At 40.8% G+C, this 19,785-nt stretch overlaps 1 protein-coding gene across 1 annotated transcript in view; it reads right to left on the bottom strand.

The window, feature by feature from the left end:
- The window catches only part of Ust (uronyl 2-sulfotransferase), a 267,481-nt gene that overhangs the window by 42,929 nt on the left and 204,767 nt on the right, over window positions 1-19,785 (bottom strand). The window contains exons 6-7 of the mRNA XM_076859656.2: window positions 5,157-5,254; window positions 3,165-3,322 (exon numbers count right to left, since the gene is read on the bottom strand). Coding sequence (XP_076715771.1) covers window positions 3,165-3,322; window positions 5,157-5,254 — 256 coding nt within the window. The remainder of the gene's footprint in view (window positions 1-3,164; window positions 3,323-5,156; window positions 5,255-19,785) is intronic.

A 19,785-nucleotide genomic window follows, 5' to 3' on the forward strand; every position in this document is an offset into this window, starting at 1 on the left:
TGTCTATCATGCTAAAATTTTAATTTTTATTTCATGCTAAGTACTTACTATCATAAACTACTTCTGAGATAAACTAGCTGAGTCTCCACAAAATGCAAACATTAATATAAAATGATTTTTAAAATTTCTAAAGACTAGGTCTCTCAAATATTTCTGACACCAGCATATCTTTCTACAAGAAATGAAAAGCAGATGGGAGACAGTCAAGCTGTTATTATTTAGGAAGTTCATTAACTTATTGAAATGGTGAGTTATTGGAACAAGCAGTACTAGTTTCTAAGAAGTAATAAATACCATTCTCATCTAAAATAAATGAAAACCCACTTGAGTAACAGACATTGCTATTTTTACCAGTTCCCTAGATAATCATCGCTAGTAGTACTTTTTCTTCAATAATGAGACTGGTGTACATGTTGTAGTATTGCTGGAGAGGGATTACTAAAAATCAATACACACCTGCATTTTCCCCCAATAAAAGGACAAACACCAGAGAAAAACAGTCAGTAGAGAGTTTGCATATTAATTCAATTTTTCAGATGGTCAGTTAATCTATAATAATTAAGGGTCACAAGATTCCTCAATATCTTACACTTTAGGTTTTTTCCTTTGGGCTCTCTAAGCCTACTTAATTATAATTTTTTAAAAGTTTTTGTTTTTGCAGTGCTGGGGATAAGAATCTAGGGCCTTACACATGCTAGGCAAATGCTCTACAGCTGAGCCACTAAAATGCTTTAATAAAGTACGAGAGCAATGATGTTAAGGGTGCTGTGAGAGATAAGACTTAAAATGCACAGATGAGGTGCTGAGGTGTGAACAAGAAGAAGGTGACATGCAGCTACTCTTCCTTTGATCTAGTTGATACCAACTCGATAATTTGTGGCTATGAGAAAATAGTACAGGTGCCTCGTCTTTGCAGATGCTAAGATATACTGAAAAGCTGACCAAGTGCACAGGTTCATTTCTGGGTCCTCTGCCTCAGAGACACAGAAACTCTTCTTGACAGAGACCATGGACTTGCTTGGTGTTCAGTAAGTATCAGAAGAAGATACCCAAGAGACCACAGAGCACAGTCTCAAGTCCAAGGTTCATTTTGTGGTGCACATGCTTTGGGGGAGCCCAGAGAGTGATAGGTGATATTCAAAATATGTAACAACCACTTCCAACAGGAATCAAATTCAGACTCCTCCTCTGCCATGAATCCCTCCTTTTGCCTCTTCATTGTTGGAAAGTGGGGAGGACTGGGCAGCCAAGCATAGGGTCAAAGGCAGCAGGGAAGACTGGACTGTTTTAACTGGTGGAACAGCTGTGCTGTGTTTGCCCCAGACTGTGGAAGCTTTTCACCAGCTGCACAGTACCAGATGCCCCTTGTTCTCTCCAGGGTATTGGATACACTAGTTTACCAAACTCCCAGGGAAAAAAGCTTTAATTTACAGGTGGAAAGATTGTGGCTGAAGGTGAAAGAGCTAATAATGATCCAATTTTTCAGAAATATTTTCTAATCTGATGCACTGATGGATCACAGGATGAAGCCCACAATCTCTGAGACGCCACATACTAAATGGAGAAAGTAGGAAGTCAGGAGGAAATGTCCTGACAGCAGCCAGGTAAGTGGGCCCTCTGGGTGGTTTATACATATCTAAGAAGCACCACGACCCATATGTCCTCATCTAAGTCATCGGGTCTGTACCCATGTGCTGGATCACGCATCTTATAAAGTCTATCAGCCTCAGATCCCAGGATAGCTGATGATTTGTGATGTAGAAGGGGACCCTCATGGTGACTTATTAATACTCTCCCCAAACATGGGATGAGACAGCATTCGTTTTTATTTGATAACGATGTGTTACCAAGATTCAGTCATCCCTTGATCTCATACTGTTTATTAAACACGGAATGTATATTTTACACACACACACACACACACACACACACACAATAAAAGATAAAACCAAAGGTGGAAAACAACCATGGCTTGTGCAAACCTTTTACCTCCAATGGAATCTAGTTAAGGGTAAGACCTCTCCTTGCACAGTGAGCTAAAAATCAGACACAGCAGGGCTCTCTAGGTTCTTTCTATTTGAATTTTATAAATTTCTTAAATTGCCTGCAGTTGAAAGGGCAAAAGAGGACTTACATTCCCAAAACTAGCTTTTTAAGGTTTATTTTGCTTCTAGCTATTCAAACCACATTTCCTGCTGAGAAGACACACCCACTGGGCACACCTTGAGGTTTCCTGCCTGTTCATCATGTAGGTGAATGGGATTTTTAGAGACTAAGGTAGAAGCTTCTGCTGATGGTGGGCAACAGGACCTAGGCTCCTCCAGGCAGAGACCAGTTTACCTGGGCCTTGGAACCTTCCAGGGTGTACACAGGCAAGGTCTGTAGTCCCTGCTGGGGTGTCTGCTGCCTTTGGGTGTCTTCTGACTGCTATTTACTTTTACAGGCGGAATGCCATCTCCCACCTCAGCATAAGACAAAACCATCAACAGATCAGTGAACAGGCTGCTTGTGGCAGCTATAGGTTAAGGAGCATAGGGAAGAAACAAGCAACATTGTGTGTTTTCCCAAGTAAAATAATGAAAAAATGATGGTTTCTGAGCATTATAATTTTTACATGACACTATGGGCCACCCTTGTAACTGCTTTGCCACCTCCCATTTCTTGCTTCTGCCTGCAGACCACTCAGGTATAATAAACTCTTAACTGTGTTTTCAATTTGCGGCTCTACCTGTTCTGTTGCTGGAATTTTGGAGCTGAAGTGCCTCCCACAATGGAAGCTGGGCCACAGCTCCTTCATGATGTGGATGGCTCTTCCCGCCCCCCCCCCCCCACCCCACGCTTCTCCATCCAGAGACTGTGGCTGTGTAACGGTGACCCACTTGTTCACTCAGCAACATGCTCAGGACAAGGCTGATGGAGAATATTGCTGGTTTTGTTTTCCACAGGGGCAAATGGAAACATCAAGACTTTAAACATGGTGAGTTTGTGTTTGCACCTGAGCTCAGGGTTTTAGGATCAACAGCTCATACTTCTCACCTTCCTATGCAAGCCAGGGGAACACAGAGATCATGCCACTCCTCCATTTCCAAGACCTTTTCAAGGTACTTAACCCTTGAAAACAGACAGACCCTCCCTGGGGAAGGGCTTGTGTGGGGTGGAGTTACCTGGGTCCTTGTAGATGCTGAGCACACCCTTGAAGTAATGAGGTAAAAATCTTTCCAGTAAAAGCAGCACATCTTCCAACTCCTCGAGAATCCCCACGAGCAGGAAGTTTTCATTCACGTTCAGCTTTGCGCGTTCGAGGGCCCACTCACCAGGCTCCCTTTATGGAGATGAAAATTGATCAAAGATTTATTTTTGCAAGGCAGCAACAACACACAGAAAGCTTATGGCTCCTGCCCTCCCACCCTGGCTTGTGTAATTGCATATCCGACTTCCTGCCAGGACCAGCTCGGGTGCAGTCTTGGCCTGTCCTTCTTCATTCATTTTCACCTATAAGGTCCAGGTCTTTGAACTGAGTGAGCCCAGCCTACATATATATTGCAAGACAAATATAAATATAGGTCCTTACAAATGCTAATCAGGGAGTGATCAAAAGAATGGCTTTTTATTAGGAGGCCCAAAGAGAACAATAAAGAAGTTTGATGTTTTGAAATATGAAACTTACTGACACTGTATTTCTAAAGAAATCAAAAGAAGCATCCAGTCATGCCTGCTAATTGTCTTATTCTTTTAAAGAATTGAAAGAAAAACTTTTCTTAAAAAAATTATTAATTACACAAGGGAAACAGCATAATCTCATGTGTAGGCCAGATTTCTAAGCCTCTGAGCCAACATTTATATAAGCAAGAAGAGCCCAAGAGCTGGGCTCTAGGCCTGGCTATCATTTACCACTTGGAGAAACTTGAGCAAGCCAAGTTCTCTTTTGAAAAATGGTAATAATAACCCTTACCCACTCCTACAGAATCAATAAGGTTGAAGAAGATAATGTTTGAAAGTTTTGAAAAGCATTATTAGTGTGCCCAGGTAAGGCATCATGAGCCCTTTGCCCAAGGTTGGGAAATGGACAATTTGAGAAATATTTTAGGGAGTTAGAATCATGGTTCTTTGAATAAGTATGTCCACTGTGATCAGAAAGTGAGTCATCTGGTCCCAACTCTTCCCGGCATCTGAGGCAACAAGGATGAGCTGGAAAGTGTTCATTACTGGATGCACGTGTGTGGTGGGGGCCCTGAGCTCAGGATGTGTGTGATGACGAGGAGGACAGACAGTGGCTGGGCCCAGAATTCAGCAGACTCTTGCACTACCGGAGCTAAACCATGCAGCAGCAAGACACGCCCAATAATTAAGCAGGACTCACAGCACAAGCAACAAAGTGCCATGAATGGGCTGCACTCTAGGACCAGCTGTTGTCCCTCGCCTCTTCAGGGGCACAAGGATGCTCTAATCAAGACTCCCTTTGGGGGATGATGTCTCTTCTGGTAAAAGTCTTTATGTTCCACCAAGCAAAGATCGTGGTCCCCTGCTGCAACTGTTTCTTTAGCTAGACATTTGTCCAGTCCCAGTCCAAGGCTTTCCTCTGTGGCTACACCGGAACCGCCTCAGAGGCGGTCAGGAATGCCCGCACCCTGCCTCAGAGACTGTGATTAGTTGAGGGTTCTGAACAAATTCCCCAGGGAGGCTCTGCAGGATATGACACGAGCATCCAAGGGCGCTGGCTCTGTGTAAGCCACTTTCTAAAGCAGCCAGGCCATCCAGGGGGGTTCGCGGGACCACTGCTCTTTTTCTATTATCTGTTTCATGAGAGAGACACCATCGAATTCTGGGTGTGGATTTCCAGGGTTTTAGACCCAGGAAACATGACGGGGACAGTGGTTGGTTAAGTACAGTCACCACTGTGGAGCAAGTGCCCCTATCTCGTGGGCTGAGTGGTGACAGCCAGGTGTAAAGAAAGGGCCTGGCGAAGATTCTAGTTACACCACTGTCCATGGTGGCTTAGAGGCCTCTGTCAGAGTCTCAAATGAGGAGCAATAGTAAATAAGAACCGTGTTCCAGGAGGTCGAGAGGGTAGGATAGAGAAGAGTCCCACAGAGCCAGTCTGGTAGGTGCCCTGGCCTTGTCATGTGAGCATGCTGTGAGCCTGTGTTTGTCTTTACCTGCATCTGGGATGCTGTCCACAAAAATACGGAATGATGTAAAATAACCTGGGGTTGGAACACTCAGGGTAGTTTTCAAGAATGCACTCATTGATATCCTACAAGAGAAAACAGCAGTGAGATGCCTCATGGTCTGCGCAGTGGTTCCTCAAATGCCACACACTGGAAGGAAAATGAAAACTTAAATTGCACGGGCAAGCTTTGAGGGGTGCACAGAATTCACAGACCTCCTGAGAAAACTTCCTTCTCGCCTCCCAACACCTGGTTTATTTGACCAGGTACACATATGGCCCCAGGCCAGTTCAGAGGGCGCCCATTCAGTTGAGTACACTGCATCTCTGCCCCTCCAGGGGGCTCAAAGGCTGTGGGCTGGATCACAAGCATTGTGAGAATAATCTACCCACGTGATCAGCTAGGACCCCAGCAGTTACTAGCCAGCCAGTAGGTGCATAGTTGGCACTTAATAAATTTAGCATAACTTAGTTCTCAATGAGTTCTGACTTAGTTACCTACCAGTATGGCCTGGAGGAATGAGATTCCCTATGTAACCACACATTTAACCAACAATGATTACGTATCTGCAATAGTCTCATGAAGGGCCTGCAAATTTCAGAGGGGCTGCAAAATGATTTCTAAGCTTTTATTTGGTTAGAAAGTGACAAGATGTTTGTCTAGGAGCATTCTCTCACTTTCAAAGGCAGCAGTGTGGTTCCTGGATTTTCTCTTCTGACATGACGTCGAACTTGGTGTCCCTGTTAAAGTTATGAGCTTGAGATGTCTTGGGGGAGGTAGCTAGCAGAGTTCAGAGTCCAGTGTTCTCAAGCAGACCACACTAGATGGCCTAGATGAGAAGCGCCTGGTTCTTAGGTGTTTCTAAGGAGAAAAGATACCGCGATTCACCCAGGAACCAAACAGCTGTGGATGTTTTTCCAGGGCCAGTGTTGGCAAGACAGTGAATATAACTCCCAAACACAGTCCGTGGCATTTAGGAGTCAAAGGAAGCCACTGTTTCTGGTCTGGTTGAGGCAGGCGATTAGCTATTAAAAATTTTTCAACTCAAACCAGGAATGAGAAAAATACAACTTTTTTTTTAAACAACACTTTCTTCCTCTTGCACTCCTCTTGGGTTCATGTCCCAAGTAAATCATAATTAGAACAGTAAATTCAACTGGAATCAACAGAATTGGCAACAAACACACTTGAGTGTACTCCAGCACTTGAGTTTACCGTGGGAAGCAGAGTTGTCATCAACAGAGAGTAAGAGGGGCATAAAGGGAGAGGAGAGAGCCAGGGTGGTGACCCAGGAGCAAGAGAGGAAGCAGCTACCACTTCTGTTCCCTGAGGCTGCCCTGACTCTGAACCTGTAGTCCCTGGCCTGGAGGCTCCAGGAACCGCTGGGGACATCAGCTGGTTGGTGAGGGGGAGGACTGAGGAGGCCATTTTCCTCCTGAATCCACAGATGCCCTCAAAAGGTCAATGTATGGGGCAGACATAAATTCCCAGTTTAAGAAGTGCAATTAACCATTCTCCTTCTCTTAGACCAGGGCACACCCCTGGGGATTTCAGAGCTCCATCTGAGCACATTATGTTGATGAACAGTGCTCCTCAGCACCTGTGCTATGGAAATGCTACAGAAAGATGTAAATAAAAGATGACTCAGAGGGGAGGTCAGGCGGAGGCAGACACCCCACGCGTTCAGCTGCCCACAGCTTAGCCACACCAACAGAGAAGCTGTGTTGTGGACGAGGGACATCAGGAGTCTGCTCCTGGACACTCACACAGTCCTTTTTACCGGGACTGAGACGTTCAACGTGTACCATTTCAGTTTCCTGGTGGTCTCAAGCAGCAGCCCTCACAGAGTGGGTCTGCCACAGGCCCCTCCCTCAGTCTTTCGGAACCATTCTGGACTTGGCATTTCCCCCAGTGCTAAGGAGTTTTATATCTGGTGTAAGCCTTCCTTACAATCACCTTTTAATACTGAACTTCTCTATGTATTTTTAAATGATTATGCAACTTCACTTTCTTTTCATGCAGTGCGTCTAAGGGTAAGATTGTTCAAAAAAAACTATTAAGACTTACTTTAGTTTTCTCTAAAATTACCACCACAGTGAGGAAACTCCATGCCAACCTGCCTGCTGGCATTTCATCTAAGATATGCTGGCCTAGCCCCTGGATCTTGGCATGTGCCATGCACATCCTACAATGCCCTCCCCTGCCCAGGTTTCCCTCTGTTAAGATTAGGTCTTATCACAGGCCTCACATCATCAGGAAAACAGTGAGATAGTCTAAGTGAACATTGCAGATAATTATGATAATCCTTTTAATTGCCAAAACCATAAAAAGAACACTTCTGTTGGAATTAATTCTAAAATTTACACATTTAAAAAATATACAGATTAGAATAAATTTCAACCAAAATGGCCCAATTTTTTTTTTTCTTATAGTTTTGGTCATTACAAGGGAATTTGGGTTTTGGTCTCAGGTCAGTGAATAATTAGCTGAGTGTCCTTAGCCAAATCATGCCATCTCTGAACCTTATTTTCCCCTTCTGTAAAACATAGGGTTTCATAACCTTAGCCTATGAAACTGTAGACACATGTGACAAGTTCCCTAAATTAACCAGCTCTTTTTTTTTTTTTTAAAATGTTATTACAATAGAATGCATTACAATTCATATACACATAGAGAGCACAATTTTTCATATCTCTGGTTGCACACATGGTAGAGTCACACCATTCGTGTCTTCATACATGTACTTAGGGTAATGATGTCCATCTCATTCCACCATCTCTCCTACCCCCATTCCCTCTCCCCCACACTCCCTCCCCTTTGCCTTATAGAGTTCGTCTATTCCTCCCATGCTCCCTGCCCAATTCCATTATGGTTCAGCATCCTTATATCAGAGAAAACATTCAGCATTTGGTTTTTTGGGATTGGCTAACTTCACCTAGCATTATATTCTCCAACTCCATCCATTTACCTGCAAATGCCATGATTTTATTCTCTTTTAATGCTGAATAATATTCCATTGTGTATATATACAAAGGTACCAAAAACATACATTGGAGAAAAGATAGCCTCTTCAACAAATGGTGCTGGGAAAACTGGAAATCTACATGCAACAAAATGAAATTAAACCCCTACCATGCACAAAACTCAATTCAAAGTGGATCAAGGATCTAGGAATTAAACTAGAGACACTGTGCCTAATAGAAGAAAAAGTAGGTCCAAATCTCCATCAGGACGGATTAGTTTCCGACTTCCTTAATAAGACTCCTATAGTGCAAGAATTAAAATCAAGAATTAAACTGGACTGGGGATGTGGCTCAAGCGGTAGCGTGCTCGCCTGGCGTGCACTGGGCACTGGGTTCGATCCTCAGCACCACATAAAAATAAAATAAAGATGTTGTGTCCACTGAAAACTAAAAAATAAATATTAAAAAAAAGAATCAATAAATGAGATGGATTCAATCTAAAAAGCTTCTTCTCAGCAAAAGAAACAATCAGTGAGGTGAATAGAGTGCCTACATTTTGGGAGCAAAATTTTTACCACACACACATCAGATAGAGCACTAATCTCTAGGATATATAAAGAACTAAAAAAATCTTAGCACCAAAAAACCAAATAACCCAATCAATAAATGGGCCAAGGAACTGAACAGGCACTTCTCAGAAGAAGATAATCAATCAACAAATATATGAAAAATATTCAATATCTCCAGCAATTAGAGAAATGCAAATCAAGACTACTCTAACCAGCTTTTAAGAATGGTTTGGTGTGCTAAAGATCTAGAAAAGGTGGTAATTTCTGGTTCCAAAACTTCTTTTAAGTTAACAAAATATCTTCTTTCATCCTTTACCATTTAAACTTTCCCCTTCATGGAAGGTGGGCTGGGAAAGGCACCGATGTTAGCATCAGACCTCAGGGCAATGTACCACTTGCTAGTCATGGAGTCTTGGCAAATGTCCCCTTGTCATAGCCTCAATCCTGCCTCTGTGCAATGAGATTATTGCCCCATTTGCCCTATGGACCTTTGACTAAGGTTAGAAATCATGTGGGTCAATTATTTCCCCTGCTACTCAACTTCAGATTATGCCTTCTTCGTTATATCTGCAGTGTTTTATTCTTTCTCCCTCTAGCTTATATTTAAAAGCTGTTCCCAGTGAGTCCAATAGTCTTTTATTTTTTAATTTTCTAAAAAGAAGTATTAGTTTTTTTTAAGGTATACAGAACAATACGATTATAACTATAAAAGCATGGGATGTAATTGCTCTAATCAGGCCCCAGTACTTCCCCTTTCCCTCCCTCTCCCTTCCCCCTTTCCCTTTCCTCTAACTCTACTCTTTCTACTATTTACTTGTAATTTTTTTCTTTTAAAATTACTATTTTGTGTATATACTCCAGCTATCTTACAGAGAAAATAGAGAGGTCAAAAATCATGGAAATCAGAAATTTGCTGTTTATGCTATACCAAAATTACAAAAAAAAAAAAAAAGTTTAAAGCAAAATCAACCAGAATTCACTACCGTGGAACTTTTGATTTATTGTATCTCATTTTACTCTCTACATAAAACCACATAACACTGTGACATAAAAGCACTTTTCCACTGTGGATTTAAAATAGATTTGGGAGCCAATCTTCACACTCTTAAGAATGCAGACATTAGAGAAAGTTAAATGGTGAAGGACATGATGAAGGACAATTTCTTGTGCTGGCTGTGACAGTTGTGTTAGAAATGGAGAGAGAAAAATGACTGTCATTCACCACGGAGGCAGTATTGAATCCTTGACCCACAGGTGGACCATGGTAATCAGAGTACAAATTTGATGGGTCAGTCAATTTAGATAAGTGGAGTGGACGTGGGCTAAGCTAACTTTTATTGCATCACACTCAGCCTCATAAGCCCTTTTTTAAGCCTTGTAAAGAATTCTGAGCCAGAACCAGAAGAGTTGAGCAAGACTTTTTAGTGAGGCTTAATAGACTGGAAAGTGGCAGGTGGCCAGAGAGCCTCGTTCTCCCATCCCATGCTCCTGTCAGGCCTGAATCAGTGATGACACATTTCTTCTAATAGACACGAGAAATGCCCTTCAGAATCCTTCTCCACACAGCCCTCCAGAAATCAGTGAAATTACACCTTGCTCTCCCTATTGTGAGCACAAGGTGTGTTGTTGGAGGGTTAACATGTGCAGCCTCTATTCTGGTGGCTTTCTGGTCCTTTAATAACACTTCTGAGTTTATGGCTCTGTGTCTGATGGCAGAAATGCAGATACAGACTTTCTGGATAAGTGACGTATCGCTGTACATGTGCTGTAGATAATATCCTTATCCGCTGAGGGCCTCATCCAGTGAGCTCTTAAATCCTGACAGGGAAACACACTGACCAAACATTTTCAAAACCCCTCTTCTGCACTCCAAGATTCTGAATTTAAGGTTTCTATTGCATTAAACTAAAGAAAAACTGTAGTACCGGTTTTTATCCTGAAATGATAATGAGGAGGATCAATCTGGAAAATAGCTCAGTTCCCATTAGATTTCAGTGGGCCCTTTTCTATTAACTACAATAAAATTTATCAAGCATTTAGGGTGATTGTGGGCAGGATCCTGTGAAAGATGTAAATGGTGCTTTCCAGAAACATCCTTGCACTTCTTTTAATATGTAGCATGAATACAACAGTGGAACATGGTCTGGCCTTGAGGTCAAGGGATTCTGGTGCTTTTCAAGGGATGTGGGGACCTCAACTATGATGATTTCATAGAGACTAGAAAATGTGGGGAGCCACGCCTAATAATAAGATGCATGTGGAGTCATGATGGCTAACTTCCATTTTTATGATAAAATATTTATTGTAGTATTGTTTAAAAGATTAGAAATTATATACGAATTTTTGGATTAAATAAATGTGATATATTTGATTGTAAATCATTATAGTCATTGAAAAATGTTTAATAAAGCATATATAAGAAAAATTCTTATCTGAGAAAACCAGGGCAAAGTTACATAGATACTATTTTTTTTTTATCCTGGAAGAAAATAAACCAAAATTATTTATAAAGGTTATGTTGGAGATGTGGAATTATAGATTCCAAACCTTCCCTTTTTTTTCTTTTTTAGCTTCAAAATCTTATTTAATGCCTGGGTTGATTACTGAACTTTGTACAAGATTTCATTTGATGCAAAGGTTCTAAATTTGAAAATCATGACTCCAGGCAGGCAAACAGCTGAGGACATTTGGGTGGCCTGTGTGGCCCTCTTCCTGCCCCACTTCTGCCCTGTTTTTCAGCCGCAGGCCCCTGGCTACTCACTGATAGTGGCTGAGGTCATGTGTGGCTGCCTGTTTCTGAGCCTGTCTTAGGAGCTTCCTTAGTACCCTGAGTTCTAGATTCTAGGAGAGGGTCTTCTGATTTGCTTGCCTGGGGAATCATCTTACTCTTGAATATCACTCAGTCACTGGGCTCGGATAAGAGCATGAGCTTTAACAGCACCATCTCCTGGACTCTGGGCCACTGCCCATCACCATGTCATTTATTGCCTGCGCCACTCTGTGTCAGCCTGCTCCAATGTGGGTGTCAGGCTCTATTCCGGCCTGTGCGCCTGCCTTATGCAAGTAGGTAACCTGATTATAGAAAGCCTGATCTCAAAGACTGGCTCATGACTGCTTGCTCCTGTGATTAGAGCACCTTTGGAAAAGGTGTTCCGCTCCTTTGATTTATTATCCTGCCCACCTACTCCTTCAAGAAAGCAGTATCAAGCCCATGTCAACATGGGAAAGAGCAGGTGTCTTATGTGTACAAAAGCATAAAATGTTATGTAGTATCTATATTGTCAGTGCCAAAAATATCTTTTAATATACATGGGATTTTTTATTGAAAAGAAATTTAAGTTATTATAATTTTGGTCTATAATATCACTATTGAACACTGTCAAGCACTTCAATTCCTTGATTGTTTCAGTCTTCATTATCCTTTATGAGGTAATACAAGTCCTTTGAGCCTATGAACAGCTGGGCACACCAGCCTGGCCTTCAGGTGGAGTCACAGGTGGGGCGCTGGACTGTCTTCCTGGATTCAACTCTCTGAACCTTCAAATCCAATGCCATTCCAAGCTCCAGGGCAGGAAGGGCTGCCAAGCAGGCAGGATTTTGCCAGTCTGTGTGGTTATTTTATTAGGTAAATAAATGTCTACATCTTCTAGTTTAAAACCACTGGACCCAACCCAGTTTTGTACAGACATTTTCAAAGGTAAACGTGGAATACATTATCAGTTACTAGTTCTCATAATTATAGTGTTTTTGGCTAAGGATCATTTTCTTTCTGCATATAATATCTGAAATATTAGCACAAAGAATGTCTTTAAAAAGAGGTTAGTCTCACTAGGAGTTACTTAAAATACCATTATATACCCTAAATTCTGTACCAAGTGGGACATTAAAATGGAGAACACTTCACAAGGGAAGGTCCATCTTGGCAAAAAAAAAAAAAAAAAAAAAAATCGGGGACATAAACTTTATAAAATCATAAATTAAAAAAATGAATTCAGGGGTGAGTTGGAGGAACTGAGGGAAAAGGAAGTGGAGGAGTGTGGTTATTTCTTTAATTCTGTGAATTAGAAATGAAACTTTATTTGGGATTCCAACTTGAATTTTTCAACTAGAATTTTTGAATATAGCTTAATCTATGAAGTCACAATATGACCTAGTACAATTTCATTTCAGAGATTCTCATATTGGGGTAGGTCAGAATCATTTGTCCATTGTGTTTAAGCAATTCAAGCTGAAATCTGCAACAAACAATACATGACACTCTTTTTATTTGGGGGGGAGTACTGGGGATTGAACTCAGGGGTACTTGACCACTGAGCCACATTCCAGCCCTATTTTGTATTTTATTTAGAGACAGGGTCTCACTGAGTTGCTTAGTGCCTCACTTTTGCTGAGGCTGGCTTTCAACTTGTGATGCTCCTGACTCAGCCTCCTGAGCTGCTGGGATTGCCATGCCCAGTGAAACTCTCTTTTTAATAGATGAGTTTAATCACTTAATGTTACTATGATTATTATTCTTGGGTTTGTGCATCTTATGTTTTTTCATTGTTGTTGTTATTTTTCTCTGCATTTGTTTTCCCTTTTATGTCGTCCGTTACTTTAATAACTTTTAATAATACTCCTCCCCTTTCTCTCTACTTTCCTATTTCACTAAAGATTATATTTTTATTCTTTTCATAATTACCCATGCATTTTTAACAATCTAAGATTTTTTTCAGCTATATAATTCTGACAGCTCAAAAAATAAAAACAACGGAGCTTAAAATACTTTCATTACTGCAAAGTTCTGAGGAAGGGCATAGAACTTTTAAAATTCATTCATAAATAGATGGTCAGAAAGATGAGTACATGAAAAAATGTCCAAAAATGTTTAGTGTTAAGCTCAACTTAATTTTTTCTAATAAAGCCTGCAATAATTTTTTTTGAGTACTATTCCAAATCAGAGGATTTTAGCACCTTTAACTATTAAACACCAACCACCCCATCTTATTGTTGTCTAATTTTAATCTTTTTTTAAACACACAACTTTTTAAACACTTGAATGTTTTACTCATAAGTTTAAGGCATCACACTTGAATGTTTTAATCAATGGTTCTGTTCACTGCTGCTTCTTGTACCTTATGGTTCCTGTACTTTTCCCCATAATTCAGTAGTCATTTTAGTGAAGTCAGTAAGTGGAAAACTCCATAATTCTATGTTTGGAAAAGATCTGTGGAGTGACTATCTAGCTGGGTATAAAATCCGAGGCTGATGGCTATTTTCTCTCAGCAATTTGAAGGTAGTACTCCATTGTCATCTGGTATCTATTGTTGCTAATGAGAAGTTTGCCATCAATCTAATATGGTATTTTCATTGGTCATCGGCATCTCTTCCTTTTCCTTGATATTGTGCAGTTCACTATGAAGTATTCAGATATATCTTTAACTTGTTTATTCTGTCCAGTTTTCCTGATACACTTTTAGTCAAAAGATCAACATCATTTATTTTAGAACATTCCATCCTTTAATTGATTCAAATATTGCTTCCCTACCTCTTTTCCAACCTTTTTTCTGGATATCCCATTGGTTAACTATTGGAATCTTATGATCTTTCTTCCTTATCTCTTAAGTACTTCTTCTATCCATCTATTTTTATCTTTCTGATTTATCTTCTTGATGAATTCCTCATGCCTAATTTCTAATTCTCAAATGTCCTCTTTTACTCTATTTCTTAAATTTTAATGACCATATTTTTCATTATAAGAGTCAAGATTACCTTTGAAATATTCTTATGTTCTTGTTTCATGTCTATTTTTGTTTTATAATTATCTGCTTTTTTTCTTTTGAAGTGGAAGTTTTTTATTGTTTTATCTTTTCAAACATCTTATGTTAAAGACTTTGTCACATTGTTTCTTAAAGTCATCTGAAGTAAATTCATGTTCCAATAGATTTTGCTGCTGTATTTTTTGGTGTTAGGTTTTTTCATGTGCTTTAGAATCTGAAGGCTAATCTATGTGGGAGATTCATATTCCCCCCTCCAGCCCTGGCCTCCTTCCTTTTTCTGTCTCTTTCTTCTTCCGTCTGTCCTTCCCTTGCAGTACTGTGGGTGCTTTTATCCAGACTCCTGGGCCCTTAGTCCAGAGCCAGGTCTCAAATGTACCCCATTCAATGGCAACAATAAAAATGCTGCAGATCTGATTACAAAGCAGCAAACAGTTTGGTTCACTTACTAGTTATGAGTCTGTGGTTTTGCTTCCCCACTTCTCTAGGGCTCTGGCCTCTTAAAAAGCCACAGTCCCAAGCAGTGAACAAGCTTCTGTTATGTTCAGCTTCCTTTGCTTGACAGTGAGGAGAAGTATGGCTCCCACTTGGGCCCTGGTTTGAAGCACTGAGCCTGGTATGCCCCACATTAGCAGGGGCAACTTTAGTCACTTGTACCCTGCAGGATCCAACTCCTGGCCACCACTATCTGATTCTGGACTGAAGCCCAGCTGGCCTGTGGCTTTTCCACCGCTCCCCACTCTGTTATTCCTCCAGGCATGAGATCCTCTTATTTCTTATTCATTTGAGTTTCCTTTTTTTTACATTCTACTCACAATTGTGATGTGTTTGGGATTGAGGGAGTAGAAAACCACTGTACTGCAGGGAGCCTTGTACAGGTTTTGCTAGAGTGAGGTCTGTCAGTGGTTAACCCTAGCTGAGCAAGAAGCATGGGTGACCTTGGACCTAGGTAAGGTAACTTGCTAAACCAGAGGAAAGAAGCTTGGTAAAATGTCAAAATCTATGCCACAGCCATGGCATATGCTTACTGAACTGTGTTTCTGCTTTGTATGTCGAGGGCAAATGCCAATGCACAGACTGTCAGACATCAGTGTGACTCAGAGGCTGTTTCTTAGAGACTCTGTGAGATACTGTTGTATCACAGTAGTGACTCTTCCATAAGGTGTTGCTTCCAATCTTTCATTTCATTTACAAAAAGTCCCAATATTTGAAAAAGCATGACATGAATGCAAAAGTCTGAATCTATGCCCTAAATATTCTTTATTGGTAGTCTTTTCTAAATTTCTGGAAGATTCTTTTTTCCTCATTATGGTACTCATTCAGTGCCAGGCAGGTGTTCTATAAAAGTAGCCTTCAAAGATGATGGAGGTTTTATTTGAATTGTGCTAAGCCTAGCAAATCACCATGGGAATCTGGGTGTCTGATATAACCTTTCAGGTGATGGTATCGTTTTTCAATAAACATAAAAAATTCATGAGCAGAGTAAAGCGAAGAGTACAAGTACTAACACTAAACAAAAAGTACTTAAATGGTAGTGTCGGTAAAGATATGTTAATAGTTGATGCCTGTTTTTCTGGTAGTTATCTCCGTAATTGAAATGCCATTAGGTGTCCTATAACCCATTTCCCACTAGAAAAGGCAAATTCCAGATGTGGGTTCCACTTAGAGGAACAGTGATTTTTGCATCTTGGTTGTCTGTGATTCTAGACTCAGGAAGAGCCAGGTGGCTGGATCCCTGTCACCAGCAGTCTGCTGAGAGAGCTCCAAGGGCTGCCCTGGTAGAGCAGGCAGCAGCAGCCTCTGCCTGCAGGGGGCAGCACTGATCACACATGGAAATGTATAATCAGTGGAATGGATGGCACCCTTAAAATAAGTCAGGTTTAGAGTGTGCCCATCCTTTATTCCTTCCTAGTTCATAAAGAAAATGGACAAGCTCACTGTTCTGTATGTGGGGGATGGCAAGTGTGATCTTACTGAATGGCTTGCAGCTGGATCTTATGGAATGTATAATTTTTAACCTTTTCCATCTTTTTATAACTATGGAAATATATTTAAATTTTGACTGCTGAATAAAATACCAGAAGGAAAAATGCTTGTACAATTTAGGCCAGAGATCAGAAGGACTAGTGCATGTTTTACTTAACAGTTAATTATGAAGGGAGGGAAATGAACCACTGACCCCAAATCTGTTCACTTCACCGGTTAGAAGATGCCCACAGGTAGGCCAGGTCTCAGTTCAGTGTAGTGGATGCTGGAGGGGTACTAACCAGAAAAATCAAGCTCAACCAGATCTTCCCAACAAACAGGAAATTTTGGAGTGTAATAATGGCAGCAATTCCTGAGAACTCAAGTATATTCTTTAACTATTTTACATCATAAAAGTTATTTATGACTCCTTTGGGCTGCACAAGAAACTGTTTTAGCCTTGTATAATTCTGGTGATTTTGCTTCCCAGCTGAAGGGGTTCAGAATTCCTTTTTCTTTCTTTCACATCCAATAGTCTTAATAGTTTTGGCCTAAGAACCCCAAACAAACCACAAAAGTCACACTTTCAAATTCTGGTTACCCAGGACATAAACAGCATGTTTGTGGATTTTTGTTTGGCGGGGGCCTGGCCTCTCATTTCTGTGGCCCTATAGTTTCAACTCAGAAGGTCACCGTGCACCCACAATAAGTTTAATGAAAAGGCGTTGAAAGTAAACAGGATTTTTTTCCCCCCAGATTAACTGGAAATTTCCGTTTTCTAGATCTTAGCTTCATGAGTGACTAAGAATTGTCTATGTAATGAAACTTCACCAAAATATTCTATTATGAAAATTTAAAATTTCTCATAATGTATAGTAAAAAGAAGACAAACAAAAATCTCAAAAAAAATATTGACTGTGAAAATAATGGTGACCCCAGCCACATTTTTTTTTGCATTCTTTTTACCTTATTCTAGTTTGTTGTTCATTTTGTTCATTCATTTATAGCCTGTCTCTCTTTTTTTTTTCTTTGTGTGCTGGGGACCAAACCCAGGGCCTCGCACATGCTAGGCAAGCACTCCACCAATGAGCCACACCTTTCTCTTTAAACTTCTTCTTGAAGTTTCCTGGACTGTTTTTCCAGTGGGGAGGAGATCTTTATAAATCCCCAGGCTTCCACCTTTACAATTTCCCACCCGAAATCTATTTAGAGACCTCATTTCTGACCCTCTCATTGGCCCTACTCCCTGGATTATTTCTGCTCTGGAATGAAACAGCAATGCCTTTGGTGTAAGGGAAAAAGCCATAAAACCCAGCCCCTTTATCACACAACTCTTTGGGGTTTTTCTCACGCTTCCTTATTGGATGTTCTCTTCTGTTTTTATTACATTCAGTGATGTTTTAGGGCACATGTGCTCAGCAACCAAAGGGAACCCAAATTCCTGTCCTTTAAAGGCTGTTAATACCCCTATCCCATTCATCAGCCTTTTCTTTTTCTTAGTGAGCTCCCTCCCCCTTTTAGATGAACTATCCATGGATCAGAGTAAGGCTCCATAAATAACAACAAAATAATTCAAGTCACTCTAATAATTTCTGCATATCTAAGTATAACAGGTATTAAGAGGTATTCCAAAGTTTCCTTGGGGCTGGGGTTGTAGCTCAGTGGTGGAACTTCATAGGTGTGAAGCACTGGGTTTGAAACTCAACACCACATAAAAATAAAATAAAATAAAACTATTGTGTCCATCTACAAGTAGGAAAAAAAAAAAATGATTCCTAGCTCTTCTTTTCCCCAAGTCTCTCAAATTGAGAATTGAAGGCAAAAAAAAAAAAGCAAGTATTTTATAAACTCAGTTTAAACATTGAGCTGCATCCATGATGGGGATGAATTCCATAGACTAAGTGAATGACTGCTTATCATTTAGACACACAGGGAAAGGATCTGCAGGAGGAAAAACGTCTTTCTGGAGAAAAATGGATGCAACATTTGGTCAGAGGCTATTTCTCACTCTTTCTCTGTTTCATCATGAACAGTTTTCAAAACCAGAGAAGGGAAGAATCCATTCTTTGTAACAACTGGAGAAAGTCTTGCAACACTCAGGGTGTAACGCTCAATAGTTGTAACCAGACACAGAGCAGTCCTTTAGCATGGCTCTTGCTGGGCTCCCAATGCCAGCAGGTCACTGTGCTGTGCAGTCCGTTCCTGCCCTGTCCCCCGGAGTCAGGACATCAAAAGCCAATGCCCATGAGTACCAGGTGATGTGAACACATGAATGGTCCTGGGCTGGAGACACATCCTGCAGAGAGGCTGGGGCAGACCTGCAGGCACAATCCCTGTCACAGTGGGGTGGATGCTTGGTTTCAGCCAGTCACTGCCATGTGAAATTTGTGCCAAGGTTTCCCAACCGTTTGATTTTTTCAAGGGAAGTTAAAATCTGGATTTTTATGCAAAATCACCTACTTTTTAAATGTTAGTACCAAAATTAAAAAAAAAAAAAAAACAACAAAAAAACGTGAGTGAAACAAAACATGTCCTTAGGTCAAATATGACCCATGGGTGACCAGCCTATGCCCCATCTGTTTGCTAAAACCATTCCAAATTTAGATATCTGCTAAAAAAATACAAGATGTGATAATTTGCTGTGCCTTAGTTTCCTCACTCCTAAAGAAAGGTTGTAATACATCTTTCTTTTGGGAGACAAAGAAAAAGCATTTGGAGATGCTTTATAAACCTCAGAGAGCACAGCACAGAGGGAGGGAGGACACAGATGCTTTGACTTTTGAGTGCATAGATGAAGGGCTTTGAAGGATTCGGCAACATTGGATAAAATGGTGGTGGAAATAAAGGCCGGAGCGATTCGACTCAGCCCTGGATGGAAGACTGCAAGCGGAGGTGAAGGACAGCAGGGTCAAAGCAAAAGGAGCTGGTGGTGGGGACAGGGGGAGAGCTGTGGTTTCAGGGAGCAAGACCTCCTTCACGAGAACTCACCAGGACTAGGAAGACCACAACAAACCCTTGATCAATGAAGTGGTGACGAGCTTAAAATCACAGGGTGACTTCCTACTTTTGGAATATTTCCAAATGCATGACCTGCCTCCCCACTCTCAAGTCACAAAAGGCAAATTCATTTCAATACTAGCCCAATACACAATCAGAGGAGATCATGATGTGAGAATACTATTATTCTAAAACTGCAGATGATTTTTGAATTCTTAGCTATTCTGAATTATCAGCACCAATATTCTCTTCTACGAAAGTGAATAAGCAATTATTTTTCAATACTTTGCAAACCTTTCTCTGGGAGAGTATAAATTTTCACTATGAGGTTGTTATGGTCGTGCACTTTAGGAAGCCACACAACAAT

Source organism: Callospermophilus lateralis, chromosome 6 (assembly GCF_048772815.1).
Source record: "Callospermophilus lateralis isolate mCalLat2 chromosome 6, mCalLat2.hap1, whole genome shotgun sequence".
Lineage (NCBI taxonomy): Eukaryota > Metazoa > Chordata > Mammalia > Rodentia > Sciuridae > Callospermophilus > Callospermophilus lateralis.